The sequence below is a fragment of the Oreochromis aureus genome, linkage group 15 (assembly GCF_013358895.1).
Source record: "Oreochromis aureus strain Israel breed Guangdong linkage group 15, ZZ_aureus, whole genome shotgun sequence".
NCBI lineage: Eukaryota > Metazoa > Chordata > Actinopteri > Cichliformes > Cichlidae > Oreochromis > Oreochromis aureus.
In genome coordinates, this window is record NC_052956.1 from 10,958,261 (window position 1) to 10,984,887 (window position 26,627).

Here is a 26,627-nt window from a genome sequence, read left to right on the forward strand (position 1 = left end):
GTCTGCAGCAGATTCAAGATGTTAGAACATATTTTAGTTGTCAAATTATGTGTGAACTTTGAATTTAGTTGCATACTTTAGACTACACTGACAAAGGTTGGGAGTAGAAACATTCTCTGTACTGTTCTTTCATTTTTAATTATTTTTTTTAAGGAAATAACACACAATTGTTTTTCTAGTCTAGTTTTAATTTCAGCCAAGTGAAAAGTGTTTGGTTTTTTTTCACTCCCACTTTTTATCGTCAGTTTAGTTTCAGTTGATGAAAACCTTAACAGTTTCTGACAGATCTGTGATCATCATGAGCTTTGGATTTTTCCCAAAGGACATGATACTATCTGAGGAAATTCCAACTAAATCCATATTCGTTTTTTCTTGTTTTTAGGTTTCTATCCTTCCCTCCATCTTTTCTGCTCTTGATTCACTGATAGCAGTCTGATTGGTACATACGCAGCCCATTCTTGATACTTGTTTAAGAGAAAATAACAGCTCTGCATGGAACAAGTAGTTGCTTTTATAGAGTATTTTCTTGCAAGCTGCGTCTAAATTTCGACACAGACTTAGACTTGCTTGCCATTTCTGCTGGCATTCACAAGTACTGTATGTGTGCTTCTGTTCCTGCCTCTTACTTTGTCCCAATAATAGCTCTTACACAACAACACCACAAAGGTCAGTGTGTTTGCTCCTCGTGAAAGCTATCAACTTTATCAGTCACCACTCTGAAAGCAGTGGAGCCTTCAGTCAGTTTAGGGCTGATCACAAAGTGGGGTAAAGGTGAAGGATGCTGAGGGCCGCTAATGCGCCGCATGAAGAAGACTGGCCGCTTTGAGAGCAGGAGATGTTTGTTCAACTTGTTTTTTTCTCTGCCTTAACAGATGTTGCTTTCGGTCACTCACCAAATCAGGCAACCACCTGTTTGTTCGCAGGGCTTAGAAAGTAAACCCGTGGCAACAGTCTAAAAGTGCTCATGTACTTTTTAGGCCTTCAATTTCTAAAATGTTACATTTCTAAGATCCAGCTCGCAGGCAAAATTGAATCTCTTGGAAAGAGATTCAGATTTGTTTATTTTAAATTCTACAATCTTAACACACATCAAAGGTATGAAAGGTCATTTTTTCATCATCTTATTATGTAGGCAATATGAATGAATGAACCTATAATATAGCTATACAGTGTTGAAGTGCACTTTGAACACATGTGTGATGCAATATATTCCTTTCTATTTGGGATACTCAGAACTGATTCTTCATCTTGGAAACAGCGATTAAAACAGCAGCCTGAACTGGAAGCCTATTCAGTAGCTCTCCCAGAGCTTTCTATCATATAAGACAGTTGGAGTTTACATCTTGAATGTTTTAAGCACTAATTTTACAGCTCACAAACTACAGCTGACACAAGTGTCTCCCTTACACCTGAAAATGGCAATAAAAGCAGATAGCTGACAAATGTGTGTGCAAACCAGAAATTTTAATGATTTTTAAAATTAAAATAAATAAATAAAGTAAAACTATTTAGCTGAACGACATTAAGAACAATGTGCACTGTCTCAAGTGAGACAGAACCAAAAATGTCATGAGCAGGACCGCTTTTTCTTCTTTCTCCTGTCTCTCTTTTTTGTCTTCTTCTTCTTGTTTCTGTCTTTGTTTTTCTTCTACTGTCCACTGAGCAGCATGTGTGGCAGTGGATTCTTTTTTTCCTTCACCTTTATGAATGCTCCTGCTAAAAAATCCATGAGAGAGTCATGCACTCCTCCTGAGTTAGCCCTCCATTTGCTGCAAAACCTCAGCTTTGTCTTCATCTTTTAAGCCCTCAAACTTGCCACATTTCTCCACTGTCCTTTCTTCTCTTTCTTCTTTCTTCTACTGGTATCAATCACATTTAACACGGTGCATTCAGATCACTCCTTCAAACCTGTGGATAAACTGGTGGATTTATTGCGTTTGTTTTAACTTCTTCTGTCATCCTTCAGACCTTTGGGTGTTGCTGAGCTTGAAAGTTCGTTTGTTTTTGTTTTTTTGTTTTTTTAAATGCCACTGATTTTGTGTCTTCTAAAGCTTTTGATATCTCTCATAGGTTTATTCCTGATTTGCCAGCCTAATGATGACTTCCTGCAATTGCACCGACATCTATTTTAGCTTCATGTTTAAAATCACATTAAAAAGCTATAACATACAAAACTACATATATTATGTCTGCTTCATTTGGAATGATTTAACAAATGGATAAGTCTCACTTGGCCATGAAACTGCTCCTCAGTCATTTCTCCAATTGATTTTGAGTCGCTGAAAATAGGTGAAGTATGAAAAGGTCTGTTACCCCTAAACAGTTACTGCAAAGTTGCTATCATGGACCAAGCAGCCAGGAACACACAGGCGCAAATGTAATCTTCAAAAAAATGGGTTTTATTATACCCCAAAAGGGACAAAATGATTACAAAAATTCAAAATGACAAAAACAAACTATTTTAAGAACCAAGTGGGCCCATAAAAGAGGTTAATTTAACAAAACTCTACTCAAAAGTCACTTAACACAACATAACTCAACAAACTGACCTGCCCAAGACACAGCTCCAGTTATATAGCAAATGAATAAACCATTATATACACCAAAGGGGAAAACTAGAGAGATAACAGCTAACCATCATTCAAGAACTCCATTCCCCCCTACATGATCACAATAGATGGTTCAGTCCATTTTATTGGCGTCTGCATTTAAACCAGCTCCACCCTCAGCCTCCTCTTTCACCCAAACCAGGAAGGACTGGAGCGGCAGGAAGGACTGGAGCGGCAGCCAGGTAACTCAAAAAGAACAGAAATATAATTAAGATCACATAGCTTCCTTGCAATTTCTTTAAACATTCTTCAGAAATAGTTCTCCAGATTCCTTGAAGTGCACTTAGAGCTCTACTTTGGATGTTGGCCACCTTTCTGTTCTACTCTCTGCCCATATGATCCCACATTGCTCTAGTAATGTTGAGGTCTGGGTTCTGGGGAGAATATTCCATGACAGATAGTATGCGTTTTTCTATCCGAGTATCCTTGCTTTTACTGTATTAGCAGTGGGACCATTGTTATGCTGACAAATAAAGCCATTTCCAATCAGACATGTTCCAGTTGGTATTGCATCGTGGACCAGATCCTGATTGGCTCCTTGAAAGCAAAATCTAAAGAAATGAGTTGTGACTCAAGACTTCTGCACAACACCGTGAAAGTGCGCTGAAATTCACCCACGGCCCTTCACTTAAATATTACATCCATTAGACCCAATACAGGATAGCAGAAGTGCTTGAATTATGTAATGCTTGATCCGTGCAGACCTGCGCACAAGTCCAGTCGAATGATTCCATCATCAATAACATTAATTACAGCAGTGTAGCAAATGCTCTCCTCAGAAACGCCACTGTTACTGAGTTAGCCATTAGCTTGATGGAAAATGCTTTAGTACTATTGAATGTGTAATCACACAAACTTTTCCACCTTTCGTCTCTCAGGGTTGTCTTTTCATATTTAGATGAAAGTGATGCTGCAAGAATGGTTGTCAGACAGCAAAAAGTGCCAGTAACATGTTATCTTACTCTCCAATGTGAGCTTGGTGATAATCCAATAATGGTGATTGTTAGACGCGCGTGCAAACATGTTACCCGGGTAAGCAAAGACAATCCCATTCCAGCTAGATGAAAGTTTTCTTTAAAATAAATTACACGTCACTTGTGTTTTTCTGTACGTGTGGAAGCACATGCTGGCAGAAGTCTCTACAGTATGAGTGTGCTTGTTAGTAGCCTGGCACCTCCCAGCAATTGTCATGGCTAAATTACCAGATTGCCTGTGGGCGACTGTACATGTGCAGTATGTATGCTGTCTGTAGTCTGTGCTGTAGATTGTCCATGCGTGTTCTATGAAGGATTATAAATGGATGAGAGTGTGTTCAGGAAAGACACGCCAGCCCTAAAGCTCTTCCTTCTCAGAATAACGCTACGTGACGTGTTGAGTGTAACTAAGGGACATTTTTCAAGGTACAATGAGCTCAGTAGTAAGTGTTGTGGACACTCAGCAACTGTTTGACATTTAAGCTTTGTACCTGCGGCGCCTAACAATGTTTGCTCAAGAAGTTAAACACATAAAAAGGACCGAATGTCCCCTATGAATAGATGATCCTTGCAATATTTATAGATAGAGTAGATCCCACTTTAAAGAGTCGAATGTTTTCGCCCGATTGAAGCACGATCATGTGATTGGTTTCAGCTTTTTGCAGAGTTGACTATTACTGCATATACAGCAGCTGTCTGAAGCACATAAACAACAACGTACAGATTTCTCTGTATATCAGTGTGCTGCCTCTAAAGTGATATGCGTTACACGGCTGCAAGAGCGCACAGTAAACAAATCACTGCATGATCAATTTGGTTTCAATTCCAGGAAACGCTTTTGCATACGGATGAACAATCTTTGCTTAACTTCTGCAAAAAACAGCCATTTTTAATGTGTCCATTAAATGCGGAAACATTCTTAGCGTATTATCTAACTCGATTACTGTAATAGAAAAATAATAAACCATCAAATAATTAACATTTTCAGGCTCTACCGGTTTTCCATGATGGATAATTTTGCTGGTTCTCCATAACCTTGATAACAAGCTACTGCTTGAGTATTTGGAGAATTATAGTAGATGTCTTTCAAGTATTTGAAAACGCTGAAGTTGAGCCATCAGCCTTTCTTTAGCTTTTCTGTAGAAAGGAGTTAAGAAAGCATTTAAATTCTTAAAATAGTTCCTTAAAATAAAGTAACAAGAGGAAGCGTTGCAGTTAATGATCCGGTGACTGCAGCTGTGCAGCAATTTCTCAGTAGTGCGTGCTTGCAGGCACTGATACTGCTGGTAGCAAGCCAGTGCTGTCCAACCGGTGACAGCAGGAAGATGGAGCTGTCAGGCAGAGGAGGTTCATAGATTTAGTGGGTGAGAGAGGGGTATGCTATGGATAGGGTGAGATGGAGGAAGATGGTGATCTCTAAAGGAAGCTGTCGAAAGAAAAGATGAAGTATTCAGATTGGATCACGTGTGGTATAAGATCTACTGTACAACACAGACATGGCAGTGTTAATAATTCCACATGGTCAGTGCCAGTTTCTTGGAGGAGATCATCATGTAAGCTGAGGGGCTGTATATGTTTGTAATTTACTGTTGAGAAGGAGGAAAAACAGAAGGGGGGAAATGTGTTTGTGCGCATGAAGCAACTAATAAAAAAGCAAACACCTTTTGGCTATAACTCAACTCCCATTAAAGCTTCATTTCTGCAGGCAGATCAAATTGACCAAAACATTATCTCAGTGATGTTACTCAATTATGTAAACATGCCAGGGGCTCAGCTATGTTCTAAACTGGATATGTATGGTATAAATAGGTATTTTTACAGAGTTCATTACAATGGTTCAAGCAAGGTGAGGAAGTATAATGCAGGGAAAAGTCTTTAATGCGCCGCAGGTCAACTTGTCCTCAAGATATAAAGCCAATTAATGAGGTAGCTCACACTTCTATGGATGATTGTGTGGTCTTTGGATGTGGTGACACGGCAGGCACTTCTGTCTTTGGATCCAGCTCTCATTTACTCACCTTTCATCCTGACCCATTACCTCCCATCAACTCAGTGTATGATGCTCATGTCCTCTTCCTCACACCGAGTGAACCCTCCTACCCAGAGTAACCATCACAGCCTTACAGCTTAACGCTTCAAAGACACTGTTGTGACACACGCTACCTCACCAGCTCGACACGATTACGCCCGTCATCGTCCTGACTTCCCTTTTTACCTGCCTCAGGTCTCATCTTCTTTTTCAGCATGAACTAATTACTAATTAGATGATATGTCATCACTATGAGCACAGCAATGATGACTAACAGAGAAAATAAGTATGGAGAGGGATCTATTTAGCCATGCAGATGTAGATTTCAGGAATAAGACTTATATTATTTTCCAGGCACGATGACTCAACCCGTAATGATTAGCTGCTTGTAAGGATGGCAATTTACAAGAAATATGCTTTGGATGCTTTTATGCATCATTCAGGACTAGTTTAATATAACCATCTATCCAGTAATTCAATGCAGTTTGATTTGTACTGTAATCAAATCTCAGAACAAAGTGTAAAAAAAAAAAAAAAAAAAGGCATTTGTAACATTAATTAAGTCAGGAGTGCAAGAACTGGCTCCCTGCAGAGGCTCCAAGTAGATGCCTTGTAAAGTGAGAAAAACTGCAGAAGGAGCAGAGCGAGAAGAAGGCCTCAATTTTTGGAGAGAAGAGTGACTGAATCTAGACACACTGCTTCATATTGTTCAAATAACACTTATTTTTTAATTACGATATCTCAGGTTGTTCATAATCTGTTAAATAATGTGTTTTTTGAACACTTTTACATTTTTACACTGAAATAAATGAATAAATGGAGGTGTTTGCTTTTGCAGTGGCCCAGCTCACTTGAAGTTAAATTGGGCGCAGATGTGCATTTGGCTTTGGAAATAAATAATTTACATGCAAAACATCTAATCGTCTAATAAAAAGCGATGCTTTGATATGGATTTAACAACTCTACCATCTTCTCTTACATACTTACTGTTATTATAGTGGACGCCTGTATTAAACATGGCTAATGTTTCAAATAATGAGGAGTGTATGTGCAAGTAATCCTTGTGTGCCAAGAATTCTTGGCTTTGGGCTGTTTTTAATGTTGTTGGCTGCTATCAGCGAGAGCAGATATCCTTAACATAGTAACATGGTCATCTCAGGCACCAAGCAGCGGCTCCTTCAACCTGCTGTTCAGACCTTCTGCTTGTAACTATAGATGCCTGTTTCAAAAAGCAGGTGAAATAAGAGGCTGAGTGTCTGCAATATAGCCAATATAAAATAAACAATGAACATTTTTGCAAAGTGACTACTTTCATATTTTAATACTATTATTAAAAAAGACTAGCTAACAAGTTTAATTGCAGGTGTGGATGTGAATGTGAGTCTGTCGAGTAAAATGTAAACTGACTTTAGGTGAACTGGCCAAAAGGGACAGCGTACAAAAAAAACTTATGTAATGACATCTGACCCGGGTGGAGACGCTGGACCTTCACTGCAGCGGGTGAGCTCAAACATCGTTCTGTGTTAGAAACAAAAGAATTAAAAGTGACATCTGGCATTTTCATGCTCAAACAGACCTCTTTTTTTCAGTTATTTCATTGTTTTTAAGTCATGTACTTTCATGACTTCAGGAGACTTAACATGGTGTGGCATTAAATATGAAAGTGAACACAAGGTCACTCGCTGACTGTGCAGGAGGAGCAAGCAAAGGCTGAATGTGTAGCAAGCACATGGTAACAGCTGACCAAAAGTAAAGCTAAAAAGTTTTTTTTTTTTTGCATGGGAGTATTTACGTTATTGATTTATTTCTAATTCAAGAAGTTTTTATTTTATAAAACAAATTATTTTAAATAAGCAATAAAATCAAACACAACGTGAAAATGAATATTCAGAGACTGCAATCACCAATTAAACCCCACAGACGTGTTGCATAATGGGCTTGTTTACATTTATTTTATCTGGGGCTGAGAGAATGAGTGTGCGTAGGTCTGACGAGGACTGAGTCGGCGATAATAGACAGCGTGGGAGGTAGGGCACACACACACTCACATACAATTATTTGCTGAGCTGTCATCCATTTGAAATCAAAGGTGTCCCTTTAGCAAAAGCCATGAGTCAGAAATTAATTTTTTTGGTAAGGTGTGGTTATATTATATAGTTGTTTTTGTTTGTTTTTTACTGCAACCAATGCCAAGTAGCAAATAGGGCAAGCAAAAAATGCATCTTAAGTTTTTCTACGTGAAAAAAACAAAACAAAACAAAAACAACAAACATCACTCAGTCCACTTCCTGATTGGGCAACACATCCCCCCCCCGTTTTTCCAAAAATACTCAGTTGAGCATTTAAAATTTGTTTTCATCTGCGGCTCAAAATAGCCTCACTGTTTGTGCAAAAATTATGTAAGGTTCAGGAAAGGAGGAAAAGCCGTATAGAAATGTATTATAATCATAAAAAATCTGTTGAAATAAAACACACACACACAGTCTCTACACACTGCTCCCTGGGTGCTGGATTGGTAGCTGCCCACTGCTTCACTGAGTGAATGGGTTAAATGCAGAGGACTAAGGAATTTCCTAAGGGATTAATAGATTATTATTAAACAAAGACTTTAACATGAAAGCAAGATGAAAACCTTTTGTTTTACAGTTTGGGAAAAGTGCAAGGTAAAGTGTGCCTAACCCAACAACCTAGACACAAAGAATTTTATTTCCTCTCTGATTTCCATAAATATTGGACATGAAGAAATGAGTTCTTTAAGAGTAAGATATTGTTACAGTCCACAAAAAGGGTGACTACTGATCATGCAATAGTGAAAGTCAGGTTGTAGAACTAGCAGAGGTTGATGGTTGGCTTCCTTAATGACCTTTAATTTCTCTCTCTTTCTCTTTGTTGTTGTCGTCTATTAACACCATATCAAGAAATAACCCACGCGCTTCTTGTGGAACATCTGAAGATCTATTTAAAGGAATTGCTGTCCATTTTTAAGTTGTCTAAACATGGTAATAAGGCACAAGTTTCAGATAATCAAAGTTTAATATTAGGCTAACGTCACCAAAATATTTTTTTTTCTTTTTGTGTGTGAAAAAGCAGTTAACAACTAGTTAACTAATAACTAGTTGTGCCACCCTTGGCTGCAAGAGCTGCAATCAAACCTTTGTGGTGACTGGTAATGAGTCTTCTACATTGGCCCACTCTTCTTTGTAGAATTGTTTTAAATGATTCATTTAGCCTGGAAAGGGTTGCAAAGCCATTTCTAAGGCTTTGGGATGCCAGTGAGCCACAGTGACTGGACATCTCAGCTGGATTTAAGTCTTTCACTAGGGCACTAATTTTTATTTTATTTTACTTGGTTTGTTCGTTTGTGGAGATGTGTTTTGGATCACTGTCCTGCTGCAAGCCCACTTGAGCTTCAGGGCATGAACTTTCTTCTTCTGGTAGAGATCATAGTTTTGTCCAGATCCTGAAGCAGCAAAACCATCACACAACCACCACCATGTCTGACTGTTTGTAAGATGTTTTTCTTTTTATATAAAATACTGTGTTAGTTTTACACTAGATGTAACAGGGCTTTTGTCTCATCAGTCCACAGAATATTTTCCACAAACTCTTGAGGTTCATCAAAATGTGTTTCTGGTAAATGTGAGACGAGTCTTTTTGTTCTTTTTGGTCAGCAGTGCTTTTCTCTTTGGAACTCTCCCGTGGATGCCATTTTTGCCCAGTCTCTTTCTCATTGTTGAATCTTGAACTCTGGCCTTAATTGAGGCAGGTGATGGCTGCAGTTCTTTAGATGTTGTTCTGGGTTCTTTTGTGACCTCCTGAATGAGTCATCGGTGCGCTCTTGGAAGTCATTTTGGTAGGTTGGCCACTCCTGAGAAGGTTCACCTCGGACCCTAACAAGATGTTCCAGGTATTCTCCATTTGTGGATAATGGCTTTCACTGTGGCTCACTGTCATCCCAAAGCCTTATAAATAGCTTTGCAACCCTTTCCAGACTTCTAGATATCAATTACTTTGTTTATTATCCGTTTCTTCAGATTGTGGCATGATAGCAATTGCTTGTTCACATGATATCATCATTTAAAAATGTGCCTTTTATATTTACCAAGGGTTTTTTTTTTTTTTGTCTAATATTAAAATTAGTTTGAAGATCTAAAACAACCCAGAAATAAACGCATCTCAAAAATCTCACACTGCGATGGATTAGTCCTGTCATAACTGTACACTGATATTGCTTTTTACAGCTGTCCAGATCATCTATAAGGTCAGATCATGTATAAGTAAAGTGTACAATATTAAAACGGTACGATTTAAAAACTTCTGACCACAACTTTGTGTTTACCTGCTGACTGTTGTAATGTTTCACAATAACGATTAAAAAAACAAAATACAGATCATATTTTGTTTTAGTCCCTCAGGTGAATGTTGCTGATGAAAAAGGACACAGGCTAAACAGGTGTCAATACAAATCAGACACAGGAATGCTGCTTTAATCATTACATTCTCAGAACCATAGGAAGGCCTTAAGACTTTTTAAATCAGACTTCCCCACCCTGCCACAAAAATCCTGCAATGGCTGTGTGACTGGGTGAAAAATGTCACCTCTGACACTAACAATATGTTTCCTGAAGAGATCACGTCTTCTGTACCTGTGAAATCACAAAAAAATAAATCTCCTACACAGTGTTCTCTCAGAACATGATAAATCTTCTATTATATCATTTTTGGTCTAGTCTGCTACTTTCAGGAAGAATGAATAGATAAGTTATCTAAATAAATAAAAAATAAATAAAGGTGTCACTAAAAAAAACCTACTAACACATTACAAATAGTACATTTAAAGTAAACAATATGCATTGAATTTGACACAAAGCATTTATTATATGGATTTAAAAGACATACGCACAAATGGCAAAAAAGCATTTAAACAGATCAATTATTAAAAAAATCCAAATCTCAGAGCATAACTGTGTACAGTCATATTTAAAAGGACATTTGTGAGCATGTTGGCCATTTTTGGAAGCGCTGTTATTAGGAGGTAGGTGTATGACCAGCATGAGTATCAATAAAAGGAAAGAAATAAAAAAAGAAAATCTCCAGGCTCGGCCTTTGACTTAATGACAATACAAAGAGCACATATATCCAATATTTTCATGCATTTAACTGCACAAATACTGTGTACCATGCATACAAACACTTAAATGACTGAAAAGCAGACTCGACCGGCACTGCTTGATAAAGTATCTATCTGACATGTTGCGCAAATACAGCAAGTATATGGTGGTTTGTTAGGAGCATGATGGTGCTTTCATTTGACGTTTCCTGTCAGACTTAGAAAGTCGAAGCAGCCGCACCAAAACTGTAAAACTTGTAATTTGTATTATCACTATTATGTTTGTGTGACTTGCTAAAAAAGTCACATGTAGAGCAATGTTTTTTAAGTGCTAAAAGGCAAAACAAATCCTACATTTCCTTACTTTTGCTACCTTACTAACTCACGGTTGATGTCACTCCCAGCTCTGACATCTGAGGCAAATGGAAGGCAGCATAAGGTAAACATTCAGATGAAGTATAGTGTTACAAGTATACAGAGATCAAATATGTAAAGGCATAACCAGAATTCATTTTCTTTGTCAGTCCATATAAGCATGTGAAAGTTTAAGATAACATCAGAGATGAATTTTTCCAGCTTATGAAATATCTATTTTTAAATAAGAAAATTTCAGGTGTGCTGTCAATAAAACCGGGATGGGTTCTGACCAGAAGAGTGCAAAACAACACCATCTGGATGCAGAACTGTGGCATTTCATCAATATAACTGCTGGGCCTTTTTCATGTGTTCACAACTGTGTCCCTGTACCAAGATGGCTTTGAGTTTGATGCTCTTTGCAGAATCATGAGTCCCATTTTTAGTGTGGTTTTATGACTTGTCTGCGTTGTAGAAAAACCCGTAGTAGAAGAAAGCGCTGATAGCCAGCAGAGCGACTGACAGCAACATGTTCCTCCGGTTTTCACCTCGTAACATCTCCAGCTCCTTGTCTGGAAAAGCAAAAGAAAAACTGTATAAAATGTGCAGCAGCCATCACTTTCTATTTATTTCGAGTCCTCTGGCACGAGCAAAACCAGCAAATGATCTGCTAATGACATGCTGTAGCAGCCTGGGGCCAGTTTACAACATACTGAAACTATTTTTGTTTTTTATATGGGAAAGCTGGCTCAGTCAAAAGAAGGCAGAAGACATATATTTTGTATACTGCACTCAAATATTTTGTATACTGCACTCAAAAAGCATGACATTCTTCAGTTTTCTTAAATTTGTCATCAATAAACTTATTTTCACCTGCTTTCTTTTTAAAATGCACCTTTCGGGATGACTAAATATGACATGTTGATTAGTTTGCTAATCAGTTTGTCAATTAACCCTTAGTGAAAAAGGGACTGTGTGGTCCTCGAGCGCTCAATAAATATTACAAATACACAGGAAAAGTAAGAACACACCGTGAATACACATGAACAAGAACTTTAATAAAGCTCACCTAGCTTTTGCACCCTCTCATTCATGATGGTCATTTCATCCTCCAGATCTTGTCTGAGGTTAAAAGAAAAAAAGGCGATATTAAGGAAAAACATCACTATGGGGCAAAGTTTTTACATTATTACTTTTTTTTTTTTCTAAATCTCTAAGTGGCACAAGATGGCTTTTCATGAGTTCCTGCTCACTAAAGAGCCACACAGACCTGCAACTACCACAAAACGGCCACAAACAGGAAAGCCGAAGACATGCAAAAGCAAATCCACCACAAATCCTTCACACCTCATGCAATAGAACATCACATCCATTTGTTCCCTTATGTTCATCGTTTATTTCAATCCCTTTTTAAAATCTATATTCTCAACTCATACACTTTATTTAAACTTCAGATTAGTGTTCACCTCATTAAAATATTGTTTTTTGTATTAACAGCTACTTTTGGTTGTTTCCTTATCCACAAGGGGTTGCCAAAGCAGGAAGCTTGGCTGATTTCGACAGATACTCTTCCTGAATTCCTCAAATGTGATCCATGGGCAATTGGGTTCTTTCCCAAAGAGCTGCATGAGAAACTGGGACTTTTGTGGAGGGCTGCACCAACTGAGTTCAGCTTATTGGTGTAGCCCTCCACCAGGGGCACCAAAGGTTGATATCACTGAAAATAGGTATGTGTGAAACCCAAATAAGACTTTGCAATCCAAAATAATGTGTTTTAAGCAGGAATAAATAAGCAATTTATTCCTGCAATAAGCAATTTATCCCCCCCCCCCCCGGTGGCGCCCATTCCCTCCACAACAGTCCCAGGCCGAAGTTGCTTGAAATACCAGTGGGAGGTATACACACTAACGTGGGGTCTCCATCATCTCCTTCAGTCTCACCTCTGCTTTTCAGAGAGCTTCTCCTTCCTGCTCCTGAACTCCGCCCTCTCTAAGTTGTCCTGGCAACGTACCCGCTGCTCCTCCAGACGGTCAATCTGTAGGATTTTACAGGTGTGACACACGGAGAGGTCAACGTACAAAACAGAGGCAGGGAGGAGCGACTACAACGAACGAATTGTAAGAATGTACACGGGGAGAGCTACAGCACCTATCAGAGGTCAGCTAAACAGAGAGATAGATGGGAAATGTGAGAGAAACGCTAAAACACTGTACCTCGGAGGCGACGCTGATTTTCTCTCGCCTTTTCTCTTTTAGCCTTGCCATGTTGTGACCAAACCGGAGAACCACAGTGCAGGGAGTCTCCTGCCTGACAGAAAAAAACCTGTGACTATGCGGAACTATTTTTCTTCTTCGTAATATTTACGTCTTCCTTTTGACGAACCGCTCTTCACGCACTTTGCTGCCCTCTGTCGGTGGAAAGTGACAAACACTTGGCCGCATAAACACAAATAACTCCCAACACCTGAAAGTGAAGAAAACCAAGTCATTAAAAAAAATGCTGTCATGCTCAAATCACAATTAAACGGTTATTGTTCTCATGCCAGTATGAAGGCAACATACTGTAGTCTGCACCTGCCAAACATAGACAGGTAAAACAGAACTGAGAGAGTAGCTGCTGAGCGTTACTAATCTGATTATGTGACCTGAGAGGACGCACATGATCAGCTGAGAAAGAAAAGGGACGAGGCCAGGCAAGCTGCTCTATACTTGCTTCCTTCCTTCCTTCTAGAAAATGCCTCTCTTTATAAACCGAGACCAAATATTTGCTCATCAGGTACATCTGCTGGAGCACAAATTAAGGGTGAGTCATTGTTAGACATTAGGGAATGGTTTATTATATTATTACTGGTTTATTATTGGTTTATTAGATTTTTTTTTTTACAAGTTACTGAACATGAGTTGTGCCAACTGCATCCCAAATCCTTCAGGACACGTTTCTTCGTGTTTCAGAGTAAAGAGGAGCGAATACTTGAACTGGAGACAGAGAATGCCCTTCTTCATTTAAGACTTGCAGAGGTGAGAATATTTTTGACGTCTAACACACATATAGGCTCATCTTTAGCCAAAAAGTAGATTTTGATCATTTTATTCTAGTATTTTCCTCTCTGTGCCTTATTTAACATTTTTCATGGACCTCAAGTACAGCTTTTGTGTGCATAACTTCTTTCTTTCTTTCTTTTCTAAATTATTTTTAGTGCCAATAGGCGTTGGAGTGTGCTTGTGCACTTACCTTAAATGCATGAGGTTTATTACACCTTAGTACTCACGCTATGTGAGGGAACATTTGAATCGGTCTCTATTTGAGTGCTTTAAATGGATGGTTAACTGAATGTGTATCTAAATGGCACATTGGGACAAAATGGATCATAATTTTTATCAAGCTGTTTCATTAGTTAGGCATGTAGCTCAAATGCACCAGAATTATGGGCAAATGACTATTACCCCCTCCACTGTACTTTGCAGATCACTTCATCCTCATTTGTTTTTTTCCCTTCCACCTTCTAAGACTTACAATTAGGTCCATCATTTATTGGGCAAAGGCACATTTTATTTTGTACACCACAGTGGTGGTGTACACAGGCAAACAATCAAGAAGTGATTGAAGTGCAAACTTTCAGCTTAAATTAAGTGTTTTTACAAGAATTTGGCAGTAACTGTTTAGCACTTACAGCCATTTTTATACACAATCCACCACCTTCAGAGGCTATGAATTGGTCAACCGAACACAATTTTAAATATAAGGATTCTTTTTGTTACATGGATGACGATGTTTTGCTTCTATCTGACTTCAGTTTTATCTTCAGTAAATGAAAACCGCAATCTCTCAGGTTGAAATCAGGTGAATGACTTGGCCACTAAAGCATATCATATTTCTTTGCCTTAAGAAAATCTTGGATTGCTTTTCCTTTGGATCATTATCCATTTGCATAATGCTGGATAAGGAGTGCTGTTTGATCAGTTTTGCAGCATTTGTCTGAATGTGAGCAGAGAGTATAGGTCTGTACACTTCATCCTGCTGCTTCTACCAGCAGTCACGTTAGCAGCCCAGCGTCATCACACTACCGCTACCGTGTTTGACAGATAACACGGCATCCTTGAGATCTTGAGCTGATTTTCTCCTTCTCCATACTTTTACGTAATCTTGGTTTCATCTGTCCAAAGAAGTTTTTCAGAACTGTGCAGACTCATTTAGATGTTTTCTGGCAAAGCCTAATCTCCCCTTGTTGTTCTTTAGTGTAACCAGTGGTGTGCACCTTGTTGTTAACCCTCTGTATTTCCATTCATTGATCGCAGACCTTAAAAATGATATGGTAAGTTTTTGCTGTCTCTCTGATAGATTTGAAGCTACTTGTCAGTGGATTGTCCACTTAACAGTAATTCCTGAAAAGTTAATGGAAAATTTTATATATATAAAAAAAACTTACATTAAAGCTGAAAGTCTGAAATGTGCAATTTAATTGTTTGATTTTTAAATGCATGCAGTTCTAGAACAACAGCTTTGAGACTTTATACTACATTATATACTATAAGAATTAATTAAAAATCATAAAAATACATTTTAAGATGGTAGTGGTAAAGTGTGCAGATCAAAATTAGCATGTACTTTGTGTATTGCCCCTCATAGAGTAAGTCTCATAGTCATTACCTGTTTTAATTTCAGTGGATTGGAAAGATTTTCTTTCTCTCCTTATTACAGCTGAGCTTAAGGAGCATCCTACTGAAAACACTGCTGTTTAACAGTAGGTCCTGCAGAGACATGATATGTTGTCTGTTATGTTAAACAGCCTCCTTTCAATAAATGACTAGGGGCTTCAGTGACGTCTCTACCATAGAGCCATCTTTCTTAATCAGCTTGTTCAGCTTTTTAGTGTCCCTGACTGTGATGCAAAGAAAACTGATTTATAAACATAAATATATGGACCAATTTCCAAATTAAAGGTCACTGTAAAAATATCTTTTTACTGCATACTATAATTCATTCTTTTTTTTCTGTGTCTGTTGATGTTGAACTACGTTTTAACTTAATATAAAACAGAAATTTTGATGACTCACTTTTGCACGTTTGATTTTCAGTGTTCGGGTAGACAGCGCCGGGACCATGATGAGGTAACCAAGGCTGTGAACGATCATCAGCTTCAGAGTAGTACAAAGAAGATAACCCAATCAGCCCTCATCAAGCTCCTCTCAGGGGTTCAGGTAAAAATATATTGAGATGTGTGTATATGTGGTAGATAGTAACTTGGGTTCAGTTCAGTTCACTTTACTTCAGTTCACTTCAATTGTTTATTTATATAGTAGCAAATTAGTAAAAAAAAAACAAAAAAAAACAAAACAACAACAATCAGGCAACTCCCTGTGAACAAACACTTTACAATAGTGGGAAGCCACGACAGGTTGGGAGTGAGGGGAAACAAAAGAGAAAATAAATAAGAGCATAAAGAGACTAGACAAAACAGAGATTAAGGGAGGAAGAAGACAAAGGCATGCTGCAGTGTTGTATTAACATGTGTTGAGTGAAAAGAGGTGAGCGGAGAAGCAGTGGTGCAGTCAGCACCAGTCTGAGCTTATAGCAGCATAACTAAAGGAGGTTTTAGAGTCACCTGATGCAACCTTAACTAAAAACTTTACCTTAAATCTTAAAATTAGACAGTGTCTGTCTTCTGAATCCAATTTGGAAGCTGTTTCCACAGAAGAGGAACGTGAACGATGAAGGCTTTGCCTCCCGTTCTACTTTTAGAAATTCAACAATAGGATAACTTGGTGGGGCCTGATTGTTCAAGATTATGTCAGTCATGATGATCACGGATTTAAAATTCAATTCTGGATTTGTAAAGGAACCAATGAGCAGAACCTAGAATAGGAAAAATATGGTCTCTTTTTCTTGTCCCTGTCATTAGTCTAGCTGCAGGGTTTTGGTTTCACTGATCTGTTTAGGTCAGGTTTAGATATAACTGAGTACCATCTTCATAGGAATGAAAATATATGCAGTGTTTTCTAATATTATTGCATTAGAGAAGCATGTATAATGTGTACAGTACTGGTCTCAGCACAGCACCCTGTGGAACTCCATGACTAACTTTTGCATGTGAAGAAAATTCCACATTTACATGAACAAATTGGAGTCTATCAGACAGATATGATTCAAACCCCAGCAGCCCAGTTCCTTTAATGCCAATAGTTTGTTCTAATCTCTGTATTAAAATATTGTCATCGAACGCTGCACTGATCTCTAACAGGACAAACATAGACATGAGTCCACTGTTAAAGGCTGTTTCTGTGCTAGGATGTACTCTAAATGGTGGCTGAAACTCCTCAGACTATTCCTCTGCAAACCATCAGTTAGCTGTTTGAAACTAGGCTTTCAAGAAATTTTTACATTTCAGTGCTGGAGATTGGTGTATACTTAGCTAAGACAGTTGGGTCAAGTAAAGGCTAAAGTAAAAGCTATATGTATATCCTCCTAAGAACCAGCCTATTCATTTATATCCTGTGTAATTTGTTTTTTGTCTATATCTTTTGACTTATTTGAGCTACCATACTAAGTCCTGATGTAATAAATAGAGGACATCCTGGGCTTTCCATTGATATCTCATGTGTTTCGGTGGCCTCTTTTACCTCCAACCAGGTAGGAAATCACAAAAAAAGTTGAAGGGGAAGGTCCTTTTTTCCTTGGTTCTTAGGAGGATATGTATAGTTAGGAAGGCTTTGTGTAAACACTCCCTTCATTTGTCCACTCTGTGTGTTTGTGGCAGGCTGTGAAGCATGACCTGAGTGAGTTGTTTGCAGTGTATGTGAGTTTTGCCACTGAGTTGGAGGAGCAGAGCAAGCAGCTCCTGGAGAAAGTAGAGCAAGCCAACTCATCTCTGAACGGTCACAGTGAGGATGAATTTCAGAGTAAGTATCTGAATGGAACCTTAGGTTAACATTAAAGTAGCATCTGTAGGTGGTGACGGTGATTACTTTTGGTGTTTTGAAACCATTTTGGCTTAAAATGTGAAAACTGCAATGCATCCCGAAACAGTGGAGCAGCAGTTAGAGGAGGCACATCTTAAAGCATGTAGACTCTGACTTTAAGATTTTATTTGATTGACTAAAATTTCACATAAAATTATTTTTAGACTGACAGTAACGAGAACCTATCAAATCTGCTGTAAATGTCACCAGCTGATCACAAAGACAGGAAGGTATTAGATAGTGTTCAGGTAAAAATGCCAAAAATATGATGCTGTGAGTTGATTAAAACTAGGTGCACTGTGGGTAAATGAATGCCTTAATATCCTTAATATCCATGTCTTATACTGTACATTAGTGTCAGCTTCCTGAGACGATATCCTTTATATTAATGTCCAGTCCATTTTCTCAAGGCTTCCCCAATAAAATAAAAGTGTTTTCTTATAGTTTCAAATAAGGTTTAAACACAGAGACAAAGTTGTGGCCTTTCACAGTTCATTTCATATTCACGGTCTCATCCTGACGTGTGTGGATAAAACTGTTTGTTACCAGGTGTATGTACGTGTGTGTCCCAGGATTAAAGACTTAAAATCAGAGATTTGCAGATGACCGTTGCTCTGGAGTTGATTGTTACACAGATGGCCTTTCATTCACAGTACTTAAAATAGTGTTAGCTACATGTTTGAGACTCCACTGCTAAGTCATCCCAGTGTTAAATGCAGTGCAGAAGAAATTAGGCAATTTTTACAGTCATGATAAAAATCAAATGACATCCTTTTCAAATTCTAAGGTTTTACGTATCAAAACATAATTAAAAAAAAATAACATGGTTTACTGGTCTGAAGCATTTAGGTGGCATCTTCCCAGCAAATTGAGCCCAAGGTGAAGCTGTGCAATGATCAGAGAAAATGCAAAAAACCCAAGAGCTACAACTCAAACTCTACAAGCATCAGTTAGTATGTTAGTTGGTGTTCATCTGAGGTTGTTATTTACTGAATACCTGATATGTAGAAGTTTAGAATTAACACAGGGTGCACTTTCTTTTTACCATGACTGGATATGTTGCTAAAAAGAGGACAGCATGATGTTGAATATTTGTGTGATACACTGAACCTTAGTTCTGACTGAAACATTTGCACACCATGTGGAGATTTGCAGGTTCGTGTTGCAGCCCTGGAGCACTCTCTGGAGGAAGAAAGGGAGAACTGCAGGGCAGAGAAGCAGAAGCGGAAAGAACTTCACAACACACTGGTGGTAAGAAGACAAAAGTGTTAGATGATCGAATAAAAAGAAAGAGCTGTACTGAATCTTTTAATCACTGATGTTCGTTTCACTTCAGGAGCTCAGAGGGAACATTCGGGTTCACTGCAGGGTGCGTCCAGTTCTTCCTTTTGACCAGATCCAGTCCTCAACTTCCGGATCAGGGTGAGAGAACAGGCAATGCAACATAAATACACAATTAAAAGAAGAAAAGTTGTTAAAAATGAGAAAACTTAAGATAACCCAGTGTTTTCTCCATCAGGTCTGCATCATCAGAGGAAGTAATCCACGCAGTCAGTGATGTCAGTGTTGCCGACTCTTACAAATGATTTTCATTGATTGCTGCATACCTGCCTTTACTTTAATCCCTCTTTTTATTTAGGATACAGTAATGGTGAATTGCGTGAAGGCGGGGATGCTGGTGCAAAATAAAATGTTCGAGTTTGAGAGGTAAAACAATATGCTGGCATCCCCATACAATGGATGACATTTCTCCGGTTATTCTTTAATTGTTGGTGACTGTGGTAATGCGCACTTCTTTCAGGGTACACGGACCAGAGGAGTCCCAGGAGGCTGTGTTTGAAGAAGTCAAGTCACTTCTAACATCTCTGCTGGATGGGTGAGCATGAAACTATGTGGGAAAAAAAGAGCTCTATATCAAGTCAAATGTTATTCCGATGGATTAATTCAACGGTCTTCATTTAACACTCTGGTGCGTGAATGAGCGGAGCAAACTGAGCAGCATAATATGACTGCATGGCTCCGACAGTAATTGAATGTCACCTTGCTTCCTGCCTTTCAGCTATAATGTGTGTATCATGGCATATGGGCAGACAGGCAGTGGGAAGACTCACACCATGATGGGATCCCAGTTCCTGGATGAGCTCTCAGGGACACAGCAGGAGGCACAGCAGGGTATTATCCCTAAGGCTGCTGCTGAGCTCTTTCGGTGAGAGAAAAAAGGGACGGATGTGTTTCTCAAAATGTCCAACGTCTAACAATAAAAAGTCTTTGTGAAGTCTTTTTTAGTAGTTTGATCCATGAGAAAGCATAATATCTACTTTGTTTTGCCTTTTTCCTTTCTGTTACCATGTGACGCCCAGGCTGATCTCTGAGAAGCCTGCAGAAAGTCACACAGTGGAAGTGTCAGTGATGGAGGTGTACAACAATGAGGTGTTTGACCTGCTGGCCAGGGATGAGCACAGCAATGCAGCTGGCCAGAGACGGGATGTCATCACCACCGCCTCCGGTGCGAGCCAGGTCCCCTCCCTCACATATGAGTGAGTAGAGCCAGAGCTAAGATGCAGCAGTTTATGTGGGCTTTTGTATGACTGGTCTACATACTAGAAGAGCAATATACTACAGCATACTAGAAGGCTTTTCATAAAAGTACTAAGACCAGTGTACCAATCAATCATCATCACCATTCATAAAAAAGAGGGCATGTATACCGTTGGGCCCACATGGAATTACAAGCTGTCCTCCTCTGGTTTTTCACACTTTATTTAGTTCTTGATCACACAGACAGGAATTCTGCTCTTGGCCACATTTCTGGATGTAGTGGGCTGAGAAAAGAAGCTCAGCCCACTCCGAGCTAATCTATGAACACATGTTTATGAAGCTTTAAAAAGATAAGAAGCCAGAAATTCAGCTCCGAATTGAAAAGTGGTGAAAATGAAGCTAAAGGAAAGCAAAAGGGTGACTCCTGACTCCTGATGAGCTCTCAACTGCTTGAAAGGTTTTTACCCTTAGCAACTTCATAAGACTGGAAAGTTTCACTTTTTTCAGCAGCAGAGTTGAAAAAAAAATGAAATAACTTAATCCTTAAACTTTCACTATTTATCTGTTAATTAAATTTAATCTAAAATGAGTAGTGGTCTAACAGTAGGAGAGATATCGTGGAGGAAAAGAACATTTTAACGTCACCTAACAATCATTACTGCTTCATAGTAGTTTGCCTTACAGGTTGTGCCTCATGTAAACAGAAGCCCTTAAGATAGAGGTTGCTGTTTGTGAGGTCACTTTTGATGGTCTGGATAGCTTTTTTCCCCATAATTAATAAAACTTGCTGAAGCACAGCTGAGTTTGGCATGTTTTCTTTTACCGCAGACCAGCTCACTGTTGAGGATCTCTTATATAACTCAAGAATTCATGTGCTAATTATCACAACATCCATCTCTCCATCAATTTTTCTTACGAATTATTGAGGCTGGATTGAAATCACATGATATTCCCATACACGTACATGGAACAAGCACTTCAACATAAAAGCATACAATATATGCAGACAAAGACATCCTCTAAAGCGCCCTCAGCTGTGCTACAGATGTCTCCTAGTTTGACACAAAGCCCCTGGGACCCTCACAGCTGATTGCCCAAAGTGGAGAGGCACACTGGGACAGGAAGGTAATATGGTAAGAAACTAAGAAAGTGGAGCTGTAAAAGAATGCAAATAAGTCTGATCTGATTACACATGGCAGTGGAATTTAGTAGAAAGGTTGTTGTTCCTCTAGATATCGAGTGTTTTACAAGTAAATGAACAAGCATTGTTGTCACCTTTTAAAGCTGATTGTGAATTTTAGCTGCAGTTAGCTCTATATTACTACTGATAATATATTAAATAATATATTAAAGAAATATATTAAAGAAATCTAAAAATACTGAAAACACTTTTAATAATGTAATCTTTTTTTCTGTATTTTAAGGACTTTCCCTTTGTTTTCCAGGCGTGTGAGTAATGCCTCTGAGGTGATGCAGATTATTAGCAGCGTTCTGAAGCTCAGAGCTCACTGTCCCACCCTTGTCCACGCGGACTCATCACGCTCTCACCTCATTGTCACCCTCACGGTTTCCTCCAAGAGTCCCAATGCAGTGGCCCTGGGTGAGATGCATATCTGGGAATTCATTGAGGACCTCTTTCAGTGACCTGCCGTTCACACGTTCTTGCATCGTAACCCTTTCGCTCTTCCATTTAGCCCGCAGGCTACAGAGTGCCAAGATGGACATGCGGCGCTCCACCCAGAAGGAGTGGTGGAGTCCACGCTGTCGCCGTGCCAACCTCGCCGCCCACCACTCAGCTGACGAAACCTCTGCAAGCCCCGCCTCCTCTCCCTGCTCGACCCCGTCCCTTTCTCCCTGCCCCTCCCCGAGACGCAGCATCACTCAGACTCCGTTCAGGACAAAGCTTCAGCTGGTGGACCTGGCTGGCAGCGAGTGTGCTGGTAGGTGCTCCGTGCAGGAGGACGTTCTTTGAAAAGGTTTGCATTCTGGAAATGTTGATTCAAGAAGTGGTTTATGGTGCAATACACAAGGTTTTAACTGGAAAATGAACATATCTTTACATGCCAGCACATGGTGAATTGAAATCTTACAGATAAACTGCTGCTAGTACACATCTCTGAGTTAAGAATCAGAACCAGAATACATTACCAGCCTAATATATACAAATAGATATTTTATATATCTTAAGAATATTACAACGATTAAATTTATATGATTGACATTTACTGTAAACGGTGAACTGTAAAACTTTGTTATTTGTTATTTTTACTGTAGAGTATGTGCAAAAGGATGTAACTATTGCACTGAGTACTGTGCATTAGATGGAGGAGTTGTACAGGGAGATAGCCACAGGCAGGAAGAGAAAAACAGACAGCAGCAGGTGCTTCAGTCAGACCTTTAAATCTTTCTGCAGTGTTTTTTTGTATTTACTGGGAAACCGGAGAATTGAGACATGACAAATCTGCCTAGTGCTTAGTTTTCCATGACTATTTTTGAGTCTGTTTGGGCTAAATATGCAGTTTAGGAGTTTCTTTTTTTCTGTCAGAGCCTGGACTAGGAACTACACAATGATTAATCAAAAGGTTGGGCTTCAAAGTAAAACAATTCAGTTCAATTTCTTTTTGTTATACTGCCAAATCACAACAACTGTCGCCACAGAGTGCTTTATATTGTAAGGTAAAGCCCTACAGTAATGGAGAGGAAACCCCAACAGTCAAAAAAATCCCCTTTGAGCAAGCACTAGGCAACAGTGGAGAGGAAAAATCACCTTTAAACAGGAAGAAGCCTCCAGCAGAACCAGGCTCAGGAAGGACAGCCATCTGATGTAACCACTCCTGGTGAGGGGTGGGAGACAGGACCAAAGTTATGCTGTGAAAGACAGCCAGAGATTTTCTTTCTAGTCCCTGTCAGTACTCTCGCTGCATTATTTTGGATCAACTGAAGACTTTTGAGGGTGTTTTAAGGGCATCCTGATAACAATGAATTATAATAGTCCATCCTAGAAGTAATAAATGCATGAACTAGTTTTGCAGCATCACTCTGTGGCAGGATGTTTCTAATTTTAGAGAAATTGCCCAAATGCGGGAAAGCAGCCCTGCATATTGCTTTAATATGCACAGTGAAGGACACATCCTGCTTATAAGTGATTCCTCACAGTGTTACTGCAGGCCAAGATAATTCCATCCAGAAGTATGTGGTTAGACACCATGTTTCTAAGATTTTTAGGGCTGACTACAATAACCTCAGTTAGAGAGCACATTATCTAACTTTAGGCCATCTAAATGTGTCCCAGGTATGTCTGGAGTTTCAGGTGCAGCTCTCTGGGAGTCATCATGTATAAACCGTAGTCTCTCGGCTCTGTCCGATGTTCTTGGAGCTCTGGCTGAACACAGACCACACATCCCTTACAGGAACAGCAAACTCACTCATCTGCTGCAGGATGCCATAGGTGAGTCACACACACACATTATTTATTCTTTTTATGTCCAGTGACTCACTATTTCCCGTGTCCGGGTCTTTTGGAAAAGATTAACTCAGCTCCACAATAACCAAATCCAGGGTTGAAATTTGTGCCCAAATATGAAAGGGAAAAACCATCTGTCTTCCACCTTATGTACCTTTCATTTCATCCACCAGGTGGTGATGCCAAGCTGCTAGTGATGCTCTGTGTCTCCCCGACACAGCGCTTCATCACAGAGTCCCTGCAGTCTCTTGGTTTTGGCACGCGGGCACGGCAGGTACAGAAGGAGCCACCCCGAAGAAAAAATAATAGCCTCAAAGTTAAATAAGAAAGCAAAGGAAGATCTGTAACATAGATCCTTTATGAGTCATTACAACAGATAGAAGGGCGAGTCTGAGGGTTACAATAGGGGCACAACATTCACCCTTATGGGTAGTAGTAAGAACTTCATTCTAGCCTTAAGTAGAATAAGAATATTTTTGATTTTGCAGTTATTGGAAGTTTGGTTACTCTGTGCTGGAAGCAGATCACATTTCACCCTTTCCAGAGTACTGGTTTCCTTACTAATAATTATGCAGGCATCTTTTAAGAAACATACATATTTATGCATTTACTTAGAATTTAACGTCTACTGATTCTTAGGGATACTGTGTGCAATGACATTCTTGCAGTGCATGTGTAGTTCATGATACACAAACTTAGTACATGTGAGAAGACTTTATTAGCACTTTATTAAATTGATTAAAGCTAAAATAGAGAACATGCCAACAGCAAACGGAACTGCACTGTATATTGAAAAACAAAAGCTTTTTTAATCCTAAGGCATTCTGCTGTAAGTTCATTTCAACACTACCTACCCCTGCTTTGCCTTCTCCTTTGTTTTGTTTTTCCACCCCAGCATTTATGTTTACACAGTATTTATACACATTTTTGGTTACATATTAAAAATCTTTCTGAAGATTTGATGAAGTAGAAAAGTGTATCCGTATTAGAAATAAACAGCTGATATGTCTGTTCTTGTGTAATCAGTCTTAAGAATCCTATAAATAAAAAAAAAAAGACAAATCATTTAAAGTTTATGGCTCACGCTTTATATACAAATTACAGTGGGCTGTAGTTCCACTAAGCTCTCACTTCTGTGTAGATAACACGGGGGAATCCATGCACGTGCAGGTAGGGAGCTATAAAGTTATTAGCCCAATGTGACATAATGCATCAGTGTGATCCTAAAATACACACCCTAATGATTATTTGCAAATGCAGTTTCAGGTCTGTTGACTCCAGTTTAATGTTGGGAAGAAAAATCACACAATTCCCTCTGAAGTGAACCAGTTGGAGATCTTCCCAGCACGAATAGAATAACACACTGTATCTGGTAATTAAATCTCTTTTTCATCAGCTCCCCTTAGTTCCACACACTCGCACTTATTAATAAGGCTTCCTCCTACCAGCATGCTGCAAACTGCGAAATGTTGTGATTCTCTAATCCGTGCAGTCCCAAAGCTGCATGCTTTTGAGGCACGCATGTCATGTGCCACCCTGAAAGGAAAACTGAAATGCCCAGTGTTTTTTGTGTTTTGTCTTTTGAAAACGGCAGGCTTAGAGGATAAAGAGTGACAGAAGAAAACAAAACTATGACTGGAACAGAAGTGAGAAGATAATAAACACGGAAACTACAGGAGTGTTTAGGGAGATGACAGAGGAGAGGAGATGTGGAAATGAGCTGAGAGAGAAACGGGAATGCGAGAGTGTGAAAGCACATGAAACTGAACTTTTACTTCAACCTTCACTCTTTATCTGCATTATTAAAGAGTTTCTAACAGGATGAGTTTTTGTACAGCGTTCAGGATGTGGATCATCTGTGGAAATTCTCCTTTACACATAGATTACCTGGAAACAGATTGATAGGTAAGAATGTGTATTTTCCAGTGTTTGTTGGAGGTGGCAGGGAGTCACTGTGAAACATGTTGCTAAAGCCCCAGTCATGCAGATCTACAGACTGGTCAGTGACCCTCCCTAACAACCACAATTTGCTAGTAAAACATATTGGTTAGTGGTTGCTTGCAGTCGCTTGGTGAAATTGGTTGCAAAAAAAAAAAAAAAACCTTGTTCTGAGTGCTTTGGTCTCTAGCAGATTATGGCGAGCCAGGAAAGCCAAATCACCAAATATCTCCTCAAACCCATCTGTTGGCTCAGCTGGCTTGCTGGCAATCAAGTTTAGCAATCAGCCTTTTCATTTGGTTCATGTCAGCTGGAAATATTCCCCTCAATTCCCCCCCAAATACTGGAAATACCTTTTCCTCACAATCTCCCAAATTAAATTTGAGTTGGCTCTTTTTTCTTAATGAACAGATATTTGTAGGTTTTTCCATTATATTTAAGTATTTAATTCATGTCATAAGTATAAAAGCAAAATTGTACCAGCTTAATGAAAGGAGCAACTCGTTCTCTAAAAGCGACTGGTTCGAGTTCATTTGAGGTCTTGGCCATGATCCAGTTACATGTGAATAAATCTTCACTTTTGGAGGTTTAGGGGCTGCTGCTCTTATTAATTTCATTTTTAATCTGTATAGCACACTGAGAAATCATGGCTTGTG

The 26,627-nt window shown here is 39.1% G+C and overlaps 2 protein-coding genes across 4 annotated transcripts; one reads left to right on the plus strand and one right to left on the minus strand.

Annotated features, from left to right (window-relative positions):
- The first annotated feature begins 2,746 nt into the window (after nucleotides 1–2,746).
- Nucleotides 2,747–25,098, plus strand: kif25 (kinesin family member 25). 3 transcript variants are annotated; one of them, XM_031727626.2, is made up of 15 exons: nucleotides 2,753–2,791; nucleotides 14,028–14,093; nucleotides 16,152–16,274; nucleotides 17,831–17,972; nucleotides 19,180–19,283; nucleotides 19,369–19,454; nucleotides 19,552–19,591; nucleotides 19,672–19,739; nucleotides 19,834–19,908; nucleotides 20,092–20,238; nucleotides 20,393–20,569; nucleotides 22,016–22,170; nucleotides 22,265–22,510; nucleotides 23,863–24,018; nucleotides 24,207–25,098. In XM_031727626.2, exons 8-15 carry the CDS (start codon nucleotides 19,681–19,683, stop codon nucleotides 24,356–24,358), a joined length of 1,167 nt encoding a protein of 388 aa, XP_031583486.1. In that variant the 5' UTR covers nucleotides 2,753–2,791; nucleotides 14,028–14,093; nucleotides 16,152–16,274; nucleotides 17,831–17,972; nucleotides 19,180–19,283; nucleotides 19,369–19,454; nucleotides 19,552–19,591; nucleotides 19,672–19,680; the 3' UTR covers nucleotides 24,359–25,098. The 3 variants fall into 3 exon arrangements, with proteins under 3 accessions (XP_039454681.1, XP_031583486.1, XP_031583484.1); XM_031727624.2 differs by lacking the exon at nucleotides 2,753–2,791 and adding an exon at nucleotides 13,738–13,878; XM_039598747.1 differs by lacking the exon at nucleotides 14,028–14,093 and having other exon boundaries at nucleotides 2,747–2,791.
- ccdc167 (coiled-coil domain containing 167) lies at nucleotides 10,466–13,414 on the minus strand. The gene is made up of 4 exons (XM_031727627.2): nucleotides 13,290–13,414; nucleotides 13,017–13,111; nucleotides 12,146–12,198; nucleotides 10,466–11,648 (listed from the first exon to the last, which is right to left on the minus strand). Exons 1-4 carry the CDS (start codon nucleotides 13,338–13,340, stop codon nucleotides 11,530–11,532), a joined length of 318 nt encoding a protein of 105 aa, XP_031583487.1. The 5' UTR covers nucleotides 13,341–13,414; the 3' UTR covers nucleotides 10,466–11,529.
- Nucleotides 25,099–26,627: the final 1,529 nt, after the last annotated feature.

Coding starts and splice junctions, on each gene's coding strand:
- ccdc167 (XM_031727627.2), bottom strand. CDS start 13,340: ATGGCAAGGCTAAAAGAGAAAAGGCGAGAGAAAATCAGCGTCGCCTCC. Junction 12,199..13,016: donor AAGCTCTCTGAAAAGCAGAG/GTGAGACTGAAG, acceptor TTTTAACCTCAG/ACAAGATCTGGAGGATGAAA. Junction 11,649..12,145: donor TGAGAGGGTGCAAAAGCTAG/GTGAGCTTTATT, acceptor TTGCTTTTCCAG/ACAAGGAGCTGGAGATGTTA.
- kif25 (XM_031727624.2), top strand. CDS start 13,810: ATGCCTCTCTTTATAAACCGAGACCAAATATTTGCTCATCAGGTACAT. Junction 19,455..19,551: donor TCCTCAACTTCCGGATCAGG/GTGAGAGAACAG, acceptor TTTCTCCATCAG/GTCTGCATCATCAGAGGAAG. Junction 22,511..23,862: donor GGCTGGCAGCGAGTGTGCTG/GTAGGTGCTCCG, acceptor AATGTGTCCCAG/GTATGTCTGGAGTTTCAGGT.